The sequence below is a fragment of the Schistocerca gregaria genome, chromosome 2 (genome assembly GCF_023897955.1).
Source record: "Schistocerca gregaria isolate iqSchGreg1 chromosome 2, iqSchGreg1.2, whole genome shotgun sequence".
Classification (NCBI taxonomy): domain Eukaryota; kingdom Metazoa; phylum Arthropoda; class Insecta; order Orthoptera; family Acrididae; genus Schistocerca; species Schistocerca gregaria.
The window spans coordinates 581,846,955-581,869,345 of record NC_064921.1 but is presented as its reverse complement, the minus strand read 5'-3'; the positions used below and the strand labels follow the sequence as shown (position 1 = coordinate 581,869,345).

At 40.1% G+C, this 22,391-nt stretch overlaps 1 protein-coding gene across 1 annotated transcript in view; it reads left to right on the top strand.

Moving 5' to 3' along the window:
* LOC126333434 (uncharacterized) overlaps positions 1 to 20,985 on the top strand; it is a 144,512-nt gene extending 123,527 nt beyond the window's left edge. The window contains exons 13-14 of the mRNA XM_049996735.1: positions 14,568 to 14,679; positions 20,755 to 20,985. Coding sequence (XP_049852692.1) covers positions 14,568 to 14,679; positions 20,755 to 20,910 — 268 coding nt within the window. The 3' untranslated portion in view covers positions 20,911 to 20,985. The remainder of the gene's footprint in view (positions 1 to 14,567; positions 14,680 to 20,754) is intronic.
* The last annotated feature ends 1,406 nt before the right edge of the window (positions 20,986 to 22,391 follow it).

Genomic DNA, 22,391 nt, shown 5'->3' with positions numbered 1-22,391 from the left:
GGAGAAAGTTGGTGATTGGAATTTCATGAGAAGATTCCATAGGAACGAAAAACGTCTTTCTTTTAATGATGTCCAGCCCAAATCCTGTATCATTTCAGTGACACTCTCTCCCATATTTCGTGATAATACAAAACGACCTGCCCTTCTTTGAACTTTTTCAATGTGCTCCGTCAGTCCTATCTGGTAAGGATCCCACACCGCACAGCCGTATTCTAAAAGAGGGCGGACAAGTGTAGTGTAGGCAGTCTCCTTAGTAGATCTGTTACAATTGTTAAGTGTCCTGCCGATAAAACGCAATCTTTGGTTAGCCTTCACCACAACATTTTGTATGTGTTCTTTCCAATTAAGTGGTTTGGAATTGTAATTCCTAGGTATTTAGTTGAATTTACAGGCTTTAGATTTGACTGATTTATCATGTAACCAAAGTTTAACGAATTCCTTTTAGCACATATGGATGATCTCACACTTTTCGTTATTTAGGGTCAAGTGCCAATTTTTGCACCATTCAGATATCTTTTCTAAATCTTTTGCAATTCGTTTTGATCTTCTGATGACTTTACTAGTCGATAAATGACAACATCATCTGAAAACAAGCTAAGATGGCTGCTCAGATCGTCTCCCAAATCGTTTATATAGATAAGGAATAGCAAAGGGCCTATAACACTAGGTTGGGGAATGCCAGAAATCACTTCTGTTTTTTCGATGACTTTCCGTTACTATGAACTGTGACCTCTCCGACAGGAAATCACAAATCCAGTCATGTAACTGAGATGATATTCCATAAGCACGCAATTTCACTACAAGCGGTTTGTGTGGTACAGTGTCAAAAGCCATCCAGAAATCCAGAAATATGGAATCAACCTGAACTCCCTTGTCAATAGTACTCAACACTTCATGCAAATAAAGAGCTAGTTGTGTTTTACAAGAACAATGTTTTCTAAACCCATGTTGCTGTGTGTCAATAGATCATTTTCTTTGAGGTAATTCATAATATTTGAACACAATATATGTTCCAAAAATCCTGCTGCATATCGACGTTAATGATATGGGCCTGTAATTAAGTGGATTACTCCTTCTACATTTCTTGAATATTGGTGTGAGCTGTGCAGCTTTCCAGTCTTTTGGTATGGATATTTCGTTGAGCGAATGGTTGTATGTGGTTGTTAAGTATGGAGCTAATGCATCAGTTTAGTCTGAAAGGAACCTAACTGGTATACAGTCTGGACCAGCAGACTTGCTTTTAGTAAGTGATTGAAGTTGATTCACTACGCCAAGGATATTTACTTCTACATTATTCATGAGGCAGCTCTTCTTGATTTCTTTTCTGGAATATTTATTTCATCTTCTTTTGTGAAGGCATTTCGGAAGGCTGTGTTTAGTAACTCTGTTTTGGCAGCATTGTCTTTGATAGTATGTACATTGCTATTGCACAGAGAAGGCAATGATTGTTTCTTGCCGTTAACATACTTCACATACAACCAGAATCTCTTCGGATTTTCTGCCAGGTTTTGAGACAAAATTTCATTGTGGAAACTGTTATAACCGTCTCACATTGAAGTCTGCACTAAATTTCGAGCTTCTGTAAAAGACAGCCAACCTTGGGGATTCGGCATCTGTTTAAATTTGGCATGTTTGTTTTGTTGTTTCTGCAACAGTGTTCCGACTCGTTTTGTGTACCAAGGAGGATCAGCTCCATCGCTTGTTAATTTATTTGATATAAATCTCTCAATTGCTGCCAGTACTATTTCTTTGAATTCAAGCCACATCTGGTCTGCACTTATATTATTAATTTGGAAGGAGTGGAGATTGTCTCTCAGGAAGGCGTCAAGTGAATTTTTATCTGCTTCTTTGAATAGGTATATTTTACATCTATTTTTTGAGGATATGGAGGTTATAATATTCAATCTCGCTATGACAGCCCTGTGTTCACTAATCCCTGTATCCATTTTGATGCTCGTTATTAACTCAGGATTATTTGTTGCTAAGAGGTCAAGTGTGTTTTCATAACCGTTTACTATTCTCGTTAGCTCATGAACTAACTGTACGAAATAATTTTCAGTGAATACGTTTAGCACAATTTCAGATGATGTTTTATGCATACCTCCAGAACTGAACATGTTTTTTCACCAACATATTGAAGGTAAATTAAAGTCACCACCAACTACAATCATATGAGTCGGCTACGTGTTTGAAATCAAACTCAAGTTTTCTTTGAACCTTTTAGCAACTGTATCATCTGAATTGGGAGGTCGGCAAAAGCATCCAATTATTATTTTATTCTGATTACCAATAATGATCTCTGCCCATACTAACCCACAGTAACTATCTGTTTCGATTTCGTGACTAGATAAATTACTTCTAACAGCAACAAACATGCCACCGCCAACTTGTTTCGCCTATCTTTTTTGAATACCATTAGGTTCTTTGTAAAAATTTTGGCTGAGCTTATTCCTGACTGTAGCCAGCTTTCAGTGCCTATAACGTTTTGAGCATCAGTGCTTTCTATTAGCACTTGGAACTCTGGTACTTTCCCAACACAGCTATGACAATTTACAACTGTTATACCAATGGTTCCTGTATCAACGATCTTCCTGTGTTTGGCCTGCACCCCTAGTGACTGAAGCCCTTCTTGTGTTTTCCTGAGCCCCTCTAACCTAAAAAACCGCCCAATCCACACCACACAGCCCCTGCTACCCGTGTAGCCGTCTTCTGTGTATAGTGGAAAACTGATCTATTCAGCAGAACCCGAAACCCAACCACCCTTTGGTGCAAGTCGAAGAACTTGCAGCCTACACAGTCGCAGAACCATCTGAGCCTCTAATTCGGACCCTCCACTCAGCTTTGTACCAGAGGTCCGCAATTGGTCCTGTCGACTATGATGCAAGTGGTCAGCTCTGCTTTCATGTTGCAAGCAAGACTGACAGCCTTTATCACTTCTCTTAGCCGCTCAAAACCAGAGAGAATCTCTTCTGATCCAAAGTGACACACATCATTGGTACTGACGTGAGCAACCACCTGCAGTTGGCTGCACCCTGTGCTCTTCATGGTATCCGGGAGGACCCGTTCAACATCTGGATTGACTCCACTGGGTACGCACACGGAGAGCACATTGGTTTTCTTTTCCTTCTTGGCGCCATGTCCCTAACGTTGGAGCTCCCAACTAACAATAATCCCACCCTCTGTGCTTGTTGAGATCCTGCACCCTGAGAGGTTTCCCCTGAAGCAGGACAGGCGACAGCATGTGGCTCAGTGACAGTGTCAGCCACAGACAGCACCTGGCACATGTTTATCAGACAAACCCAGGAGGCCTTACGTGCGGCCATCTGGGAAATCTTTCGCTGCCTGCTACACCCCGGGCGACCTTCCACTCGACCATAGGTGAGGGATCAACCACAGTGTGAGCAGTAACTGAGCTGGCCACTGGTGAGGACCGATTGGAGGACTTGGATGTGCTGAACATCTGTTGAATCACCACGGTCGCCCCACAACAATGGTGCCCATCCACTGCAGCTGCAAGCTGTGTAACCAAGGCCATCACAGCCTGGAGCTGAGAGCAAAGTGTCACCAACTTGGCTCACATCCACACACAACAATCGCAGTCCCTGCCCATACTAAAGACCATGGAAAACTGAACTATACAGATTAAACGGACTATCGGCACACGCTGCACAACTCTACTGTAGACCCTGACGAAAATGCAGGAACTGTGTCTAATGAATTAGATTAATATGCAGAGATTCAAAAACCTAACTACCGAAGCACTCAGGCGCAACTAAATAATTCGCCTCTGATAGGAACTTGTAATATGTCAGAAAATCGGTTTACTTTCCGATGCAGACGAAAACACGAGAACTGTGGCTGTTAGATATTAAATTAACTTGCAGAAACTCAAGAAACTAAACTATTAAAGCACACAGATGAAACTATAAAACTCGCTTCTGGTTAGGGACTCACAAATGTCACAAAATCAGTTACTTCCCTGTTGCTGCTTCTGTCCCGACCACCCGCTACTGACCTCCCTCAGCCAGATCGTTCAGAACTTTGTTTAATAGCTAGATGTAGAGCATCAGATCATTCACAATTTTGTCTAATAGCTAGATGTAGAGAATTTATGAAATGTTTATTTTCGTGCCACTGTGAAGGGATTGTGTAGTCACTCAAAACAAACCTGACAAAAATACTCTTATTTTATAAGAAACTAACTGTTCTGTGGTATTATTGACAATTTGATTGGTTTCTATTTGAATCCATTTAATAATTTTGTCTGATGGGTGAATTCAGTAAATTACTATTTTAATTTTCAGTCAGAAGACCAGTTGCAGTGGCCAAGGCAGCAGTTGTTGTAAATGATTTTCAGTTTTGTAAAACCAGATGAGAGTGATCACAATCTACACCATATTCCATATGAAATTTTTAAAGAAGTTGTAATCCAAAAGTAGTGCTTTGCTTTCAGAAAGGGCACATAACCGTGCTTTGACTTACATAGGAAGTAGGAAAATATGGGGCACAGAACCATGCTTCGACATACATAGCGAGTAGGAAAATATGAATATCACAAATTGTTTATTCTTCTTGTACTCATAATTCAAATTTGTCAAGCAATATAAACATTTTCAATAGCTTTTGTCATCCATCTTACATATTGGATAGCCCCTGGATCACAGGAAGATATTCTACGAGATGCTGCTGCAATAAGATGTATCACAATTAATGCTATTACTTTAATATAATACACTGTAGGCTGCAGGTATCTCAGAGGAGACTAGGGTGGGCAGGTGGCTAGGGCGGGACAGGGGTTGTGTTTGGCAGGACTGGTAGAGAGAGGTGGGATGCAGAAAGTGGGGTTGGAGCGAATAGCTGGCAGCTAGGAGGGAGGTAGCAGGTTTGCTGGCTTTAAAAGTTGGAGGGAGGGGTGGCAGTTGCAATGGCTAGACATGCAATACCTGGGTGCTGGACACAGGATGCAGTGCATGACAAAGGTGATGTGGAGATGTGTATTGGGAGGGGATGACAGGGCAGGCAAAGGGGAAACTGTTGTGTAAAGCATGTGGAGACAATGGTTTACTGAAGACTGAGATCAGGAGTGTTACACGAACAAAGGATATGTTGCTAGAATAATTCTCATTTGCGTAGTTCAGATAAGCTGTTAGTGGAGAGGCATGTGAAGCAGCCATTGAACTTGAGCGTGTAGAGCCACTGGGTGATTAACTTTGTTCTTGGCCACACTTTGGATTTGGCCATTCATTCTGGTGAACAGTTGTTTGTTTGTCAGTGGTTGCAGTAGACTTGGTATATGGCGTGAATGCTGTCATAGGTGGCCCTCCCTTCAATGGGATAGGACAAGCCTGTGACAGGACTGAAGTAACAAGTGCTCAGTGGTTGGATGGGTAGGTTGTGCTCTGTGGAGTTCCACAGGGATATGACCCCTGTGGCAATGGGTTGGGAGTGGAAGTGCCTGGGACCAGGATGTTGTGAAGTTGTCTGGGTGATAAAAAAGCACTTTAGGAGGGGTTGGAATGATCTTGCCTAGGACATCCCTCATTACTGGGTAAGATGATAGATAACACAGGCCAACAAAATTAAAAAAAAAAACTTTTTTACTTTAAGAGCTGATCTTTATAGATTTTTATGAGCTGACTCCAAATCTAGCCTTAGTTTTATTGTATCACCCATAGTTTTTGATCAATATGCTTTTTATTATATAGTATAAAAATTCGATGCCATATGGTACATGGTGAATTTAATGAAATGCTTTGTTACAACATAAGCATGGTTTGTATTTACAGTAAGCTACTTAAAGCAATGATATGTGTTAACAGAGGTTTCACTTGTCAGCTGGATTTGGTTTGTATTTTCTTTCTCTTTTCTCATTGAAGCTTCTTGAGTAGCTGTTTCTACAATAAGTCGCTTGCTGATCTTCCCGGTGAAGTGACCAACAATAGCCCTCCACCAGGCTGGTGTTCCAGCGGTGTTGATAGTGTTTTTCCATAACTTTAATGTCCTGGTGAAAACGCTCTCCTTGCTCCTCACTAACATCTCCCATATTGTCTGGGAAGTAATCAGGGTGACGGTTCAAAAAGTGAACTTTCAGGCTCATTAAACATCCTAAAGTTTTAAACTTCTTTAACATCGTAACTATGATATAAACATATTCTGGATCATTTTCATGTCCTAAGAACTTTGTAACGACTTGCTTGAATGATACCCATGCTTCTTTCTCATTTAAGGTCATTGTGGATTCAAAGTTAACATCAAACATCAAATTTCTAATGTCAGGTCCGACAAAGACACCTTCTTTTAGTTTATCTTCTGAAAGGTGTGGAAACTTTTGGCAGAGATACTTAAAACATAGTCCATCTTTAGGCAAAGCCCTTACAAACTGTTTTATTAGGCCTAACTTTATATATAGAGCTGGTAAAAGTATATTTTTTGGATCTACAAGGTTTTTGCATAGAATGTTCTTCTCACCAGGTTTTAAAGACTCCCTCACAGGCCAGTTCTTTCTGCACCAGTGTTGATCCCAAGCACTTCTGTCCCATTCACACAAGAAACATGAAAATTTGGTAAAGCCACTTTCTGACCAAGGAGCATGCATGTTACTTTTTGTTCGCCACATATCATCCAACCATGAGCAGAATAGCCTATTTTATTTGTCTCTATTTCTAGGTTTTCATAGATTTCTTTCATATGTACAGAATGTCCAATAGGTATAAATACATACAGGTTACCATTGTGTAATGAAACAGCCTTTAAACTAGGTTTGGATGAATCAATAAACAGCCTCCAGACTTCCTTTTTGTATTCAATACTAAACTCGTTCATTAGGCTGGCCGGTTCAGGAACCGGCAAATGTACACCATTTCATGCTGGTCAGATGGCAGACACTGCAATAGTAGCAATCATCGGTATGATTTCTTGGCTCCCTCCATATCACAGGAACAGCAAATCCAAAGGCTTTTTTCTCCTTTTTGGACCATTTTCTCAGGTCTTCAACACACACGTAATATACGTTACGTGGCACCCAAGATTTATCTTGATCACCAAGTTTAGATCCAAAGAATGCTAAGTAAACATTTTCACAAAGTCTGTAATGTTTCTTTGCTGTTTTTAATCACAAATTCACCACAAATATAACAAAAACAGTTAGCAGAGTTTTTACAACCATGAGTAGACATTGTACTGACACACATGTACAGGAAACGGGAAAGTGAGGTTAGGTTGACAGTAAACGAAACACTATCTGTTAACACAAAAATAGAATCGATCTTTTTTTTTGCCAGCAAATGTTTTTCAGCAGTGCTACCAATGTCATCTACATTCATTACACCTCCTTTTTAAATTATTTTAACTATATAAAAGCTGTTTTAAATCACTTAAATTTAATAAATTTAACTGTAAAATGCGAAGAAATGGTGAGTGATACAGTTTATTAAGCATCATATTTGGTTTCCCACCCTATAAAACATAAGAGTAAGGTATTTTCAGCAAAAAAGTTTTTCTATCATTTGCCTGTGTAATCAGTGCTCTCATGAAGGATATTGTTCAGTTGTTCCAGTCCAATCATAAAACTGAAAGCATCATTCAGCAAGAGTTTGATATACAACTCTTGCCAGCTCTTTCCCATTGTAACTCGAACAACTGAAATATGTGAAGGATTACTGGCATTAAGTTAGTTATAGACTTTTGTTTCCTTTCATTTTTTAATATATTTTTATGTGAATTTTATTTTTTAAGTATACAAATACGCAGCTTATTGAATTATTGTGTGGCACAACTGGTACCTGGTCCTATTTGGCATGAAGAATTCATTACTGCAAATGATGCATTCCAACAGGCTTGAGATTTCCCGATATGCTGAAGTGCTTCACACAGTATCAATGTTGCTAGAACCATCACATCTACATCTGCATCTACATGACTAGTCTGCAATCCACATTTAAGTGCTTGGCAGAGGGTTCATCGAACCACAATCACACTATCTCTCTACCATTCCACTCCCGAACAGCACGCGGGAAAAACGAACACCTAAACCTTTCTGTTCGAGCTCTGATTTCTCTTATTTTATTTTGATGATCATTCCTACCTATGTAGTTTGGCCTCAACAAAATATTTTTTCATTCGGAAGAGAAAGTTGGTGACTGAAATTTCGTAAATAGAATTCGTTGCGACGTAAAACGTCTTTGCTTTAATGACTTCCATTCCAACTCGCTTATCATATCTGCCACACTCTCTCCCATATTACGTGATAATACAAAACAAGCTGCCCTATTTTGCACCCTTTCGATGTCCTCCGTCAATCCCACCTGGTAAGGATCCCACACCGCGCAGCAATATTCTAACAGAAGACGAACGAGTGTAGTGTAAGCTGTCTCTTAAGTGTCCTGCCAATGAAACGCAACCTTTGGCTCGCCTTCCCCACAATATTATCTAAGTGGTCTTTCCAACTGAAGTTGTTCGTGATTTGAACACCCACGTACTTAGTTGAATTGACAGCCTTGAGAATTGTACTATTTATCAAGTAATCAAATTCCAACGGATTTCTTTTGGAACTCATGTGGATCACCTCACACTTTTCGTGATTTAGCGTCAACTGCCACCTGCCACACCATACAGCAATATTTTCTAAATCGCTTTGCAACTGATACTGGTCTTCGGATGACCTTACTAGACAGTAAATTACAGCATCATCTGCGAACAACCTAAGAGAACTGCTCAGATTGTCACCCACGTCATTTATATAGATCAGGAACAGCAGAGGTCCCAGAACGCTTCCCTGGGGAACAACTGATATCACTTCAGTTTTACTCAATGATTTGCCGTCTATTACTACGAACTGCAACCTTCCTGGCAGGAAATAACGAATCCAGTCGCACAACTGAGATGATACCCCATAGGCCCGCAGCTTGATTAGAAGTCGCTTGTGAAGAACGGTGTCAAAAGCTTTCCAGAAATCCAGAAATACGGAATCAACCTAAGATCCCCTGTTGCTAGCGGCCATTACTTCGTGCGAATAAAGAGCTAGCTGCGTTGCACAAGAATGATGTTTTCTGATACCATGCCGATTACATATCAATAAATCATTCCCTTCAAGGTGATTCATAATGTTTGAATACAGTATATGCTCCAAAACCCTACTGCAAACCAATGTCAATGATATAGGTCTGAAGTTCGAAGGATTACTCCTACTACCCTTCTTAATCACTGGTGCGACCTGCGCAATTTTCCAATCTGTAGGTACAGATCTATCGGTGATCGAGCGGTTGTATATGATTGCTAAGCAGGGAGCTATTATATCAGTGTAATCTGAAAGGAACCTAATCAGTATACAATCTGGACCTGAAGACTTGCCCGTATCAAGCGATTTGAGTCGCTTCGCAACCCCTAAGGTATCTACTTCTAAGAAACTCATGCTAGCAGCTGTTCGTGTTTCAAATTCTGGAATATTCCATTCATCTTCCCTGGTGAAGGAATATCGGAAAATTGTGTTCAATAACTCCGCTTTAGTGGCACAGTCGTCGGTAACAGTACCATTGGCACTGCACAGCGAAGGTATTGACTGTGTCTTGCCGCTTGTGTACTTTACATATGACCAGAATTTCTTCGGATTTTCCACCAAATTTCGAGACAATGTTTCATTGTGGAACCTATTAAAGGCATCTCGCGCGTCTGTAAATTTTAGCCAATCTTCGGGATTTCTCGTTATTCTGAATTTTGCATGCTTTTTCCGTTGCCTCTGCAGCAGTGTTCGGACCTGTTTTGTGTACCACAGGGGATCAGTTCCATCTCTTACCAATTTATGTGGTATGAATCTCTCAATTGCTGTTGCTACTATATCTTTGAATTTGAGCCACATCTCATCTACATTTGCATAGTTAGTTCAGAAGGAATGGAGATTGTCTCTTAGGAAGGCTTCTAGTGACATTTTATCAGCTTTTTAAAAAAAATTATTTTGCGTTTGTTTCTGGTGGTGTTTTTGTCACGTGATATTGACTCATGTGACTCCAGTGGAAGAGATACGTGAGAAACTGTGAACTAGCCACTGCAATGGTCTATTGCTCTGATTTAAATTAGACAGTTTTCTGAAACACAGGAGGAAGTAGAATTAAATTCTATCATCTTACAAAACTGTCATTCTATTTGAAGACGTTTGTAATAAACATTATCATACATGTATGGATATCATATAAAAACATTAGTGCTGCTTTTTAAATAAAGGTAACATTCAAAAACAGAAATAATGTACTTCAAAAAACATTAGTTGATTCAGAACCCAGATCAGTATTTTATTTGGTTATAAAAGACAGTTATGACGTACTAAGTGGATAGCAAATGAGAAATTCAGTTGCTGTTCATGTATTAGAATATTGCGTAAAAACGTTATCAACTTGTAATCAGCTTTAGAATGTGATGGTGCCATTCAGTTGAAACAAGAAGGAAAATTTATCCACAATGAAAGGTCTAAAAAAGGAAATACATTGTATTAAACTGACTAATTGTTATTGTGAAAATAAATTACAGTGACAAGACCCTTTGTGGAGATGGTACTAACAGATGTCACTAGATGAGCAGCGAGTAAAAGTTAGAGAAGGGGACTGAATTGTAACTGTGATCTTTTATTTATGTAGTAGTTGGCATTTTGCATATGACTGGCACACTATACAGTATTGCAGTTTATTGTTCTCAGTTGCTCCAGCTCAACTGAGTGAGCACTAGGATGATTGCGGGTAGAGGAGCAGTGAGCGAGCAACAAACTTCATTGTGTTACCAGCCATGGGAATCTATACCACATAGTTTGGATTTTTATGAACATCTATCACTTTTAAACTACAATTTGGCTGAATCCATTTGTAGTGGACTCAAACTGATTTTAAAATTGAACAAATATTCACCAATAGTATTCATTTCTGCAGGAGACAGTAAAAGTCTAGATAGAGGTCAGTGGCATACTTGCGCGTTTCTTGCTGTAATGTTGTCGACACCATGATGTGTGAGGATACTGAAAGGGGGTGTGTCAGCAGGTTCTGCACAGCCAATAGGAGAGCAGCGGGCAGGTAATATGTTTGGAAGCAAGAGATGTTGGTATTCTCCTATCAGTGTAGATGTGAAATCTGATACATATTCGGAAAATAACAGCTGTATTCTCAGGTCCCACTGTAACAACTACTCCAGAAATAGCTATATTTTCGGAAGAAACAGCCAAACTTTTGCGATAACAAAGATATAAATTTCACAGCTGCGCTATTAGGTGTGCAAATATAATAAAGGGTACATAAATAAAGAGATTAATAGAAATCAGTTATTTTCAATTAACATCCAAATTTTGGATTTTTATAGTTTCTCTCCTTGGGGGTCCATTTTAACGTGACTTTATCTTCCATGTAGTTGAGATTTACACATTCCTGTTAGATGCTTCTTCTTCTGATACCACGAAACTTATCATTCTTGACTGTGTAGGTAATGTAATCTTCATTTATCGGACCTCTTCCTTATATACAGGCAGCGCTCGTGACATGACGTTTACGTATTGCACCGAAGAAGATAACTGAATAGCTTCTTGGTTTTGTTCCAACAATAATTATTATTCAGACAACACAAATGGCTACCACACACATCTTACAAAAAAAGTCTTCTCCACTCGAGAACTAAAGACGGAGTCTCTCCATTAATTGTCAAAAATAATTGAAAGGAGATTTTTTAATCATTTGCTATTCGCCTTCTGACGTAGCAAAATATATCTCTATTGATGCTTACAGCGGCCGTGCTAATAGTTATTATCATTGGTTTTAAATTTTTGTCATAGCTTGTTAGGTCTTTTCCTTACTTACCTATACATAGGGGAATGGTGATAATTATGAATAGTTATATCACAGAATGCAGGGTTTGTAAGAAAAATAGGTAGAAAAGAAAATGGTGTGAAAATTAACATAAGCCATTTCTTTTTGTTTATTTTATTTCTCCTGGTATTATCAACATGCAGACAATCAATAAATGGCGTAAGTTTACAATAGATGTAATGTTAACTTTTTGGCAGATACTTTGTATTAGTTTGTAATTTTGATTAGTCTGAATCTGATTATAACAAATCTTTCTCAAGGAGCCTCTTAAAGAAAAAGGAGTTCATCTTTACTCAGGTAAATACGATATTTTATTTAGTTGTATTCTATAGACCATACAGATGGTAAAATTGTGACATGGAATGTGTAAATTGAACAAAATCTGTACAAGTCATAATATGTGTGTATTTATATGACCACATATAAGTGGTCAGATTAGTTGCTGAGTACTTACTTCTGTTTGTCAGACATGTAATTTCCATAACAAATTGTTAAGGAGTTGTATAAGTGTGTATTTTATTCCTTTTTGTGTAAAAGTTAAATTCACTCAAGGATAGTATGCCTTTAGTATTGTACATGTGAATATCTCTCCTGCTCTCAAACTGAAATGGATTGTTGATCAAATTTCATCAATAATTATAAAAAGTAATATGAGGCTTTGGTTAATACCCTCGAGTGCTTAAACAGATGTCTACACGATTTACACCTGTGAACTGCACAAACTTCTTTAAGTACTTTAGTTTGTATGAAGAACACTTTTATATCTTAAGTGAGGAATTACTCCAAAATATCCCGCAGTACATCATTGTTGTTATGGTCTTCAGCCCAGAGACTGGTTTGATGCAGCTCTCCAAGCTACTCTATCCTGTGCAAGATTCTTCATCTCCCAGTACCTACTGCAACCTACGTCCTTCTGAATCTGCTTAGTGTATTCATCTCTTAGTCTCCCTCTATGATTTTTACCCACCACGCTGCCCTCCAATACTAAATTGGTGATCCCTTGATGCCTCAGAATATGCCCTGCCAACCAAATGAGAAGCAGCTGCATGAATATCAAGAGCTCAGATGGAAAACCCATCCAAGCAAAGTAGGGATAGCATAAAGGTGGAAGGAGTATATAGAGGGTCTGTACAATGGTGATGTGATTATGGAAATGGAAGAAGATGTAGATGTAGATTAAATGGGAGGTATGATACTGCATGAAGAATTTGACAGAGCGCTGAAAGGCCTAAGTTGAAACAAGGCCCCTGGAGTAGACAATATTCCATTAGAACTACTGAAAGCCTTGGGAGAGCCATCCATGACAAAACTCTTCCATCTTGTGAGCAAGATGCATGAGACAGGTGAAATACCCTCAGACTTCAAGAAGAATTGAATAATTCCAATCCCAAAGAAAGCAGGTGTTGACAGGTGTGAAAATAACCGAACTATCAGTTTAATAAGTCACGGTTACAAAATAATAACACAAATTCTTTAGAGTCGAATGGGAAAACTGGTAGAATTCAACCTCGGTGAAGATCAGTTTGGATTCCGTAGAAATGTTTCAACACGAGAGGTGATACTGTCTTGGAAGATAGGTTAAGGAAAGGCAAACCTACGTTTATTGCGTTTATAGACTTAGAGAAAGCTTTTGAAAATGTTAAATGGAAAACTCTCTTTCAAATTCTGAAGGAGATGGGGGTAAATTACTGGGAGCAAGAGGCTATTAACAATTTGTGCAGAAACCAGATGGCAGTCATAAGAGTCAAGAGGCACGAAAGGGAAGCAGTGGTTGAGAAGTGAGTGAGACAGGGTTGTCCCTTATCCCTGATGTTATTCAGTCTGTATATTGAGCAAGCAGTAAAGGAAACAAAAGAAAAATTTGGAGTAGGAATTAGAATCCAAGGAGAAGAAATAAAAAACTTTAAGATTTGCCGCCAACATCATACGGATAATAAACAGTTTCAACAAGAATAGAATAGAAGCTTTCAAAACGTTGAGCTACAGAAGAATGTTGTAGATTCAATGGGTAGATCATGGAACTAATGAGGAGGTACTGAATAGAGTTGGGGAGAAGAGGAATTTGTGGCACAACTTGACTAGAAGAAGAGATCGGTTGGTAGGACATGTTCTGAGGCATAAAGGGATCACCAATTTAGTACTGGAGGGAAGTGTGGAGGGTAAAAATCATAGAGGGAGACCAAGAGATGAATATACTAAGCAGATTCAGAAGGCTGTAGGTTGCAGTTGTTACTCGGAGATGACGAGGCTTGCATAGGATAGAGAAGCATGGAGAGCTGTATCAAACCAGTCTCTGTACTGAAGACCACACAACAACACGTTTCATCAAGTCTTCTGTATAGATTTTTGCACCACAAATTTACATTAGTATGGACGCTCAGAACCTTCATTTCTGCACTGTTTATTAATTCTTGCTAGGGGTGGCATATTTTTGACTTTGCAAAAGTCTATCTAGTTTGTGGAAAAACAGTATTAAATTAGTTTCTATAGTAGATTTTTTTACAGTTGTCTATAAAGTATATTTAAATAGCATTAACCCTTAGTTTTTTTTAGTTTGTGCTCGTACTTTGTGTATTCAGTAAGAAATACCATAATTCAGAGTGTTGTTTATTTTTTATTTCTGCAGGTGAGAAACAAAGATGAAATAGTACTATAAATTATTCTTTGTTCACAGTAAGGGAAATTGTCATCATTTTGATTAAAGCGTTCATGCAATGTTGTTAACTCTTTCAGGTTGGTAAATTCTATGATCCGGCATAAGAAACATTTTGCTCGTGTTTGTCCGTACATAGTTGCGGATATATTAAATATTTTTCAGAAGTTTACTATACACCAAGCAGTGAGGGTGAGTTCTGTACCCGTACTTGTTTATTTCTTTTCTTTCCTTTCAACAATATTGAAAAGGGTAGATAATAATTCATCGTAAAGATGAAATGTTGAGCCACACACTGGCACAATGGAAAGACTGTTACACATTTAGCTTTTGTCTAAAGGCTTCTTCAGAAAAGAAAACACACACAAATTCACAGAAGGCCACACCTCACGCACACAACTGCTATCTGTTGCCGCTCAGGCCAAAATGCTGCTGTCACATTGAGCAAAGCAGCAATGTGGTATAGGACGTAGAGGGGGTGGGGATAGCAGGGTACAAGTGGGGGGAGACAAGGGGGCTGTCTGGCAGAGTACACAGGGACTAGATTGTGGCAGGGCAACATGGCCAGGTGCAGCATCAGGAGGCAGTGGTGAAAGAGTGGTTGGAGGGAAATAGGATGCAGGAAGGAAAGGGGCAGAGAAGGAAAAAATTGGTAGGTCCATTGGCAGAGTGTGGCGCACGCGTTAAGGGTAAGGGGATTTGAATTGGTTGAAGGGTGTGGGACAGAGGGGACAAAAACAATTGGGTGAAGGATGTGGGAACAATTCGTTACCGTAGATTGAGGCCAGGCTGATTTTGGGAGCAGAGAATATGTTGTAAGGATAACTCCCATCTGTACAATTCAAATAAGGTGGTGGTGGAGGGGAGGGTTGAGATGGCCCTAGTTGTGAAACAGCCATTGAAATCAAGCATGCTATGTTCAGCTACATGTTGAACCACAGGGTGGTTCACTTTGCTCTTGGTCACATCTCGGCTCTCGCCTTTCATCCTGATTGGTAGCTGGTTGGTAGTCATACCAATATAAATAGCTGTGCAAGGATTGCAACAGCTGGTATATGACATGGCTGCTTTCACAGGTGGTCTCGCCTGTAATGGTGTATGATAAGCCTATTACAGGACTGGAATTAGGAAGTGCTTGGTGGATGGATTGGGCAGGTCTTTCACCTGGGTCTTCCACAGTAATGTAATCCTTGTGCAAGGGTTAGTATTGACAGTGACTCAGGGGTGGATTAAGATGTGGGGGTTGGGTTGATGACAGAACACCTCTTTATGAGGGATGGGAAGAATCTTGGCTAGAACGGCCCTTGTTTCAGGATGTAATGGTAGGTAATCAAAGCCCAGATGAAAGATATGGTTCAGTTGCACTAGACTAGGGTGGTACTGGGCTGTTTCTTGGGGGTTGTGGGAGGATTGTGGTTGCGTGTGGATACAGCATGAGAAATTGTTTGCACACTAGGTCTGGGGGATAGTCCCTGTCTGTGAAGGCCTTTGTGAGGCCTTCACCGTAATGGGTGAGGGAGTTCCTGTCACACCAGATACTGCCCAGGGACCAACAAGGATGATTGGCTACAGCTAAGCTGGGACGAACAGCAAAGTGGACCACCCTGTGGCACAACATGCAGCTGAACATAAGATGTTTTCATTGGTGGCTTCACTATCCAGACCATCCAGATCCTTCCCTCCACCAGCAGCTTTTCTGAACTGCGCAGATAGGTGTTATCCTTACAACTTGTTTTCTGCCTCCGAAAGTATCCAGGCCTCAGCCTATGGTAATCTACTGTTCCTTCACCCTCTACTGAATACCTTCTGGCACCTGTGTACCACATGTCCTCCTAGTTCACATCCCCCTCACCCTCACCGTGCGCTACTATCTTCCAGTGCACCCACTGGTGTTTTTCCCCTTGTCTGTTCCTCTCCTTTCCACTCTCCCATTCCCCCTCTCCTTTCCCTCACAGTTTCCCAAAGGTGCACCTGGCAGTGTTTTCCTGCTGCAATCTATCCCCTACATGTTCCACCACATAATGCTCTTTTCTCCCACTGCCCATACATTCCTAACCCCCTTCCTGTTCGTCATCCCAGTCTTGATTATTGCCTTCTTTCAACACAACATTTGCCTTCTGGCTTGAGAGGCTGGAGGTAGCAGTCAGTGTGAGCAAGATATGGTTATTTGTGTGAATGTGTGTGTGTTTTTATTTCTGAAGAAGGCTTTGGCTGAAAGCTAATGTGTGACAGTCTTTTCATTGTGCCTATCTGCAACTCAATGTGTTGTTTTTACAGTGAATGGCAATCTACCCTTTTCAATATTGTTGATGTTTGAACTAGGACTTTCCATTGCTTGTTTCATTCTTACCTTTTTAATGTGTTAGTGGTTGAATCTTTTTGCATACAGCTATTCTATGAGTTATAAATATTTGGCAAACAATCTTCTTTGAATTATGAATGCAATTTAAATCTGTTTTACATTAAAAATCTACATGAATCATCCACCAAGACAAGTATATTTAAGGTTATAGAGTTATATGTATGTGAATCTTATTTTATTACCATTCATAAATCTTATGACCTGTTTTTAGTTGTAAATATAATAGTTGCTGGTGGCACTTTAAGTGGAACTGAATGTAACACAACAATCACTAATGACTATTTCCATATTTCTGCATGATGTCAGTCCTGTTAAGAAACACTTTAATAAGTGTTACATCAACTGTTTGTAATTCCAAAGAAAGACACCTGTATCAGTGTTGGTGTTTTTTATGTTCGTGGAACATCTGCTTCTGGTGCATTTGGGCTGCTGCCTTCTCATTCAGGTGGTGTGGTGTGGAAATAGACCTATATTTGAATAAGCAAGGTTCAAATCCCTACTCAGACATTCATATTTAAAAACTTTCTGGCAAATTAAATTTGTGTGCCAGTTCGAAACTCAAAATTGACCCCTTTGTCTTTTCCAGATAAGTGCACTACTGGCTAAACTATCCAAGCATGACTCATGACCCATCCTCACAGCTTTACGTCCACCAGTACCTCATTCTGAATCCATATATAGGTTTGCTATGATTTCCGTAACCCACACAGGGCAAAGTGCATGAGGATTCTTTTAACTAGATCATACACAACTCCTATCTCTGCCTTTTTCCGACTGAGCTGTATAATGGAATAGCAAAAATTGCAATTAAAGGGGCTAGTAAAAAGTTGTATGCATTTTTGCCACACTGTTGTGTTGTGTTATCACTCTAGTCTTAAGTCAGCAGTTGTCACAAATCTTTGGAAATATACCAGCAGCCTTAGTAATCAAACAATACTATAGTGAAGTAGAAGCTGTAGTTCCGTCGTGGAACCTAAGCAAGCTCAGGCAGTGCCAACTGTGTGAACAAGTGCAGTTCTGCCACATAAACTGTCAGGAATAGATGTCTCCTTGGTAATCATTAGTTTATTAAGATGACACTTGGATGATTGCCTCAGTACAAATGGCACTATCACAATTTACAGTGACAAGATAAGACACAGGCTTCCTGCTGGCAGTTACGACAGAAGAAGATCAGTCATTCTCTTCCCAGCCAGCATTTTGCTTATTCTACAGTATATACTGAGTTGCTTTTGAATTATTCTACACTATATATTGAGTTGCTTGTGAACTCTTATTTCAATGTTGCAAAAAGGTATGATCATCTCTCCTTGCCTACTCATTCACTTCCATCATTGCTTTCCTACTATCCCACTGACTGTCACCTTCAGCTGCTACTCTGTATTTAGTCACAGTATTTTTGTAGTCCATCAATGAAAAATCAAGGATGGAATGTAACAATATTACGAAAAGGAAAGTTGCTACTCACAATATAGTCGAGATGCTGAGTCGCAGATAAGGCACAACAAAAAGATTCTCATTTCAGGGCACTACGAGAGGTAATGACGAGAGGTAATTGAAACCCTGGCGGAGAATGTAATGTCCTGCCCACTATCCTTCCCACTCCTCCCACAGTGCCATTCTGCCTTCCACCAAACCTACACAATATACTTGTCCATCCTTACACAATCTCTGCTCCCAATCCCTTAGCTCATGGCTCGTACCCCTGTAATAGACGTAGATGCAAGACCTGTCCCGTACATCCTCCCACCACCACCACCACCACCACCACCACCTACTCCAGTTCAGTCACTAACATAATCTATCCCATCAAAAGCAAGGCTACCTGTGAAATCAGTCATGTAATCTACAAGCTAGGCTGCAGCCACTGTGCTGGTTCTATGTAGACATGACAACCAACAAGATGTCTGGCCACATGAATGGCCACTAACAAACTGGGGCCAAGAAACAAGTGGACTATCCTATTACTGAACACGCTGCCAGACGTGATATCCTTCATTTCAATTACTGCTTCACAGCCTGTGCCATATGGATCCATCCCACCAACACCAGCTTTTCTGAATTGCTCCGGCGGGAACTTTCTCTGCAATACATCCTACGTTCCTGTAACCCTCTTGGCCTCAACCCTTGCTAGTCACTGTCCTCACCCATCCAGCCCCTTCCCAGTTCCCATTACAACTCTACACGGCCGTCATTCTACCATCACACCCAGTCTTTTTATTTCTCTCCTTTTCCGCTACTTCCTTCCCCCCTCCCCCTTCCAACCTCTCTTCAGCCCTCTGTCTTACCTGCGCACTTCTTTGTCCACCACCCCCACCATACTTTCCCTCCCCCTCCCTGCCCCAGCCTCCTCCTTACCCCCCCCCCCCCCCCCCCCCCAGTGAATCGCCACTCCCATCATGCACTAGTGCTGCTGTTCACCATGTGGTTTCATTTGCTGAGGCTGCAGTTGTGTGTGTGTGTGTGTGTGTGTGTGGTCTATTGTTGACTGCAGTCTCAAAAAATTAAAATTTTTCCATGCAGCTGTAAATAGCTCCATAACAAATTTCAGCAGTGCAAAAATTAATGTGTATTCCATATGATTTTAACCTTCACTTAGTACCAATAATTCTTGGTAGCTGATAAATCCCTTTCATTCAGAATTACAACTGAATATGCACTGAGATGAAAAAAGTTCAGGATACCTCTTAGTATTGTATTGGATCTCTTTTGCACAGTTTAGTGCAGCAAATTGACATGGCATGAACTCAACAAGTTGTGGGAAGACCCCTGCAGAAATACTGCGTCATACTGCTTGTATAACCTTCCATAATTGCAAAATTGTTGCCAGTGCAGTATTTTGTGAATGAAATGATCTCTCAGTTATGTCCCATAAAAGTTCCATGGGATTCGTGTTGGGAGATCTGCTTGGATAAATCATGCACTTGAATTGTCCAGAATGTTCTTCAAACCAATTGTGAACAGTTGTGCCACAGTAGCATGGTGCATTGTCAACCATAAAAATGAAGCCCATTAATGACTGTAAATGGACTCCAAGTAGCCCAACATAATCATTTTGAGTCAATAATTGGTTCAGTTATGTCAGAGGACCAAGTCCATTCAGTGTAAACACAGCTCACACCATTATGGAGCCACCATCAGATTGCACAGTGCCTTGTTGACGACTTGCTTCAATAGCTTCATGGAGTCTGCACCACACTCAAACCCTACCATCAACTCTTTCCAACTGAAATTCACACTCATTTGACCATGCAACAGTTTTTGAGTCACCTATGGTCCAACTGACATGATCACGAGCCCAGGAGAGGCACTGCAGGCGTTGTTGTGCTGTTAGCAAAGGCCCCCACATCGATCGTCTGCAGCCATAGCCCATTAATGCCAAAGTTCCCCTCAGTGTCCTAATGGATATGTTCATAATATGCCCCACATTGATTTCTGCAGTTATTTCACACAGTGTTGCTTGTCTGTTAGCACTGGCAACTCTGCACAAACACCAGTGCTACTGGTTGTTAAATGAAGGCCGCCGGCCACTGTGTTGTCTGTGGTGAGAGGTAATGCCTGAAATTTGGTATTCTCGGCACACTCTTGACACTGTGAATCTTGGAACAGTGGATTCCTTAATGAGTTCCAAAATGGAAAGTCCCATTCATCTAGCTCCAGCTACCACTCTGCTTTCAATGTCTGTTAATTCCCATTGTGTGGCCATAATCACCTAAGTACAAGTAACAACTCCACCAATGCACTGCCCTGTTATACCTTGTTAACATGATACTATCACCGTATGTTTATGTGCATATTGCTATTCCCTTGGCTTTTGCCACCATGGTGTAGATGTTGCATGTTTCAAAAATGTTTTGTGTGAACCTTTTTTGTATTCTTATGCAATTATTCCTTTTGTGTTACAGATGCATATGATGAACTGTGTGTACAGTTTTCTTACCTTGTGTGACTCTCATGCTGTTTCATTCCTCATGCAAATTTTGCCCCCTGCACCGAAAGAAATATTTAAAACAGTGCATGACAACTTCAAGAAACACTATCGGTTTACAGGAAAAGTGTGAAATAAAATTCTGTGTAAAACATTGTTTGTACAGCTTGACTTTCATAACTTATGTAAATAAATGTTTCAGTATATATATTTTGTATACTTTTTTGTAGGAGTGCCTTAGAAATATTAAATATATAAATGTAAAACCAAAATATATTGCTGTTCTATATTCTGACACCTGAAAATAATCTTTCACAACTTAAAAATACTGTTCTGAAAAATTAGTGCTGTGTTGTTAATACTGTTCTCAGTGTGAAATGTCTAAGCAAGAGTAACTAGGTGATAAATGCAAGGCTGTAGAAGTATGCCATGTATAGGAAGATTAAAGAGACCTTTGGAGAAAAGAGAGGCAGCTATATGAATATCAAGAGCTCGTATGGTAAGCTAGTACTAAGCAAAGATGGGAAAGCCGAAAGAAAGGAAGGAGTAATTAAATGAAGATGAGGTCAGAGATACAATACTGCAAGAACAATTTGATAGAATACTGAAAGACCTAAGCCAAAACAAGGCCCCTGGACTAGATGGCATTCCCTCAGAATATTTGAAATCCGTGGGAGACCCAGCCATGACTATGACAAACTGGTTTCGCCTATTTCAAGATACATGAGACAGGCAAAATATTCTCAGACTTCAAGCAGAATGAAAAATTGCAATTCCAGATATGCTGACTAGCATGAAAACGACAAAACTATCAGTTTAGTGAATTATGGTTGCAAAATAACTGACATGAATTCTTACTGAAGAATGGAAAAACTGGTAGAGGCCAGCATTGGAGAAGATCTGTGTGGGTTCTGGAAAGATATAGCTACATGCAAGGCAATACTAACCCTAAAACTTGTCTTAGAATATAGGTTGAAGGAAAGTAAACCTATGTTTATAGCATGTGTATGATGGTTGCCCAGAAAGTAATGCACCACATTTTTTTCTCTGCTGAAAACAATGCTATGAATGCGAAATGTTATGTATGTATTATTTGAAGTCTCCTGGGTGAGTGTGCCAAATTTCCATCACTTCCAACGGGCAGTTTCAAAATGGTGTCTGTAGGTAATGTATGTTAAAAACTACATGCCATCATTGAATTTCTCACTGCAGAGAAAGAAACTGTGGCGAACATTCACAAACACTTGTGCAAAGTCTGTGGAGCATCTGCTGTCGACAAAAGTACAGTTAGTCACTGGGCATGGAGGGCGAGGTCATCAGAAGGCAGTTCGGTGGAGCTCCATGATTTGCAGTGGTCGGGGAGACCATCCACGGCTCTCACACCTGACATGTTGCAGCGAGATGATGATGTCATTCGCAATGGCAGATGTATTCGTGGAAGACATTTTGAAGATGATGAGCAGGTGATCTACACAGTGAAGCATTGGCTCCACCACTAGGACAAGAATTGACAGCGACAGGGCATACATGTCCTTGTTTCGTGATGGAGGAAGGCTATACGACAGGATAGATATTACGTGGAAAAATAGGGTATGTAGATAAAACACCATTTTG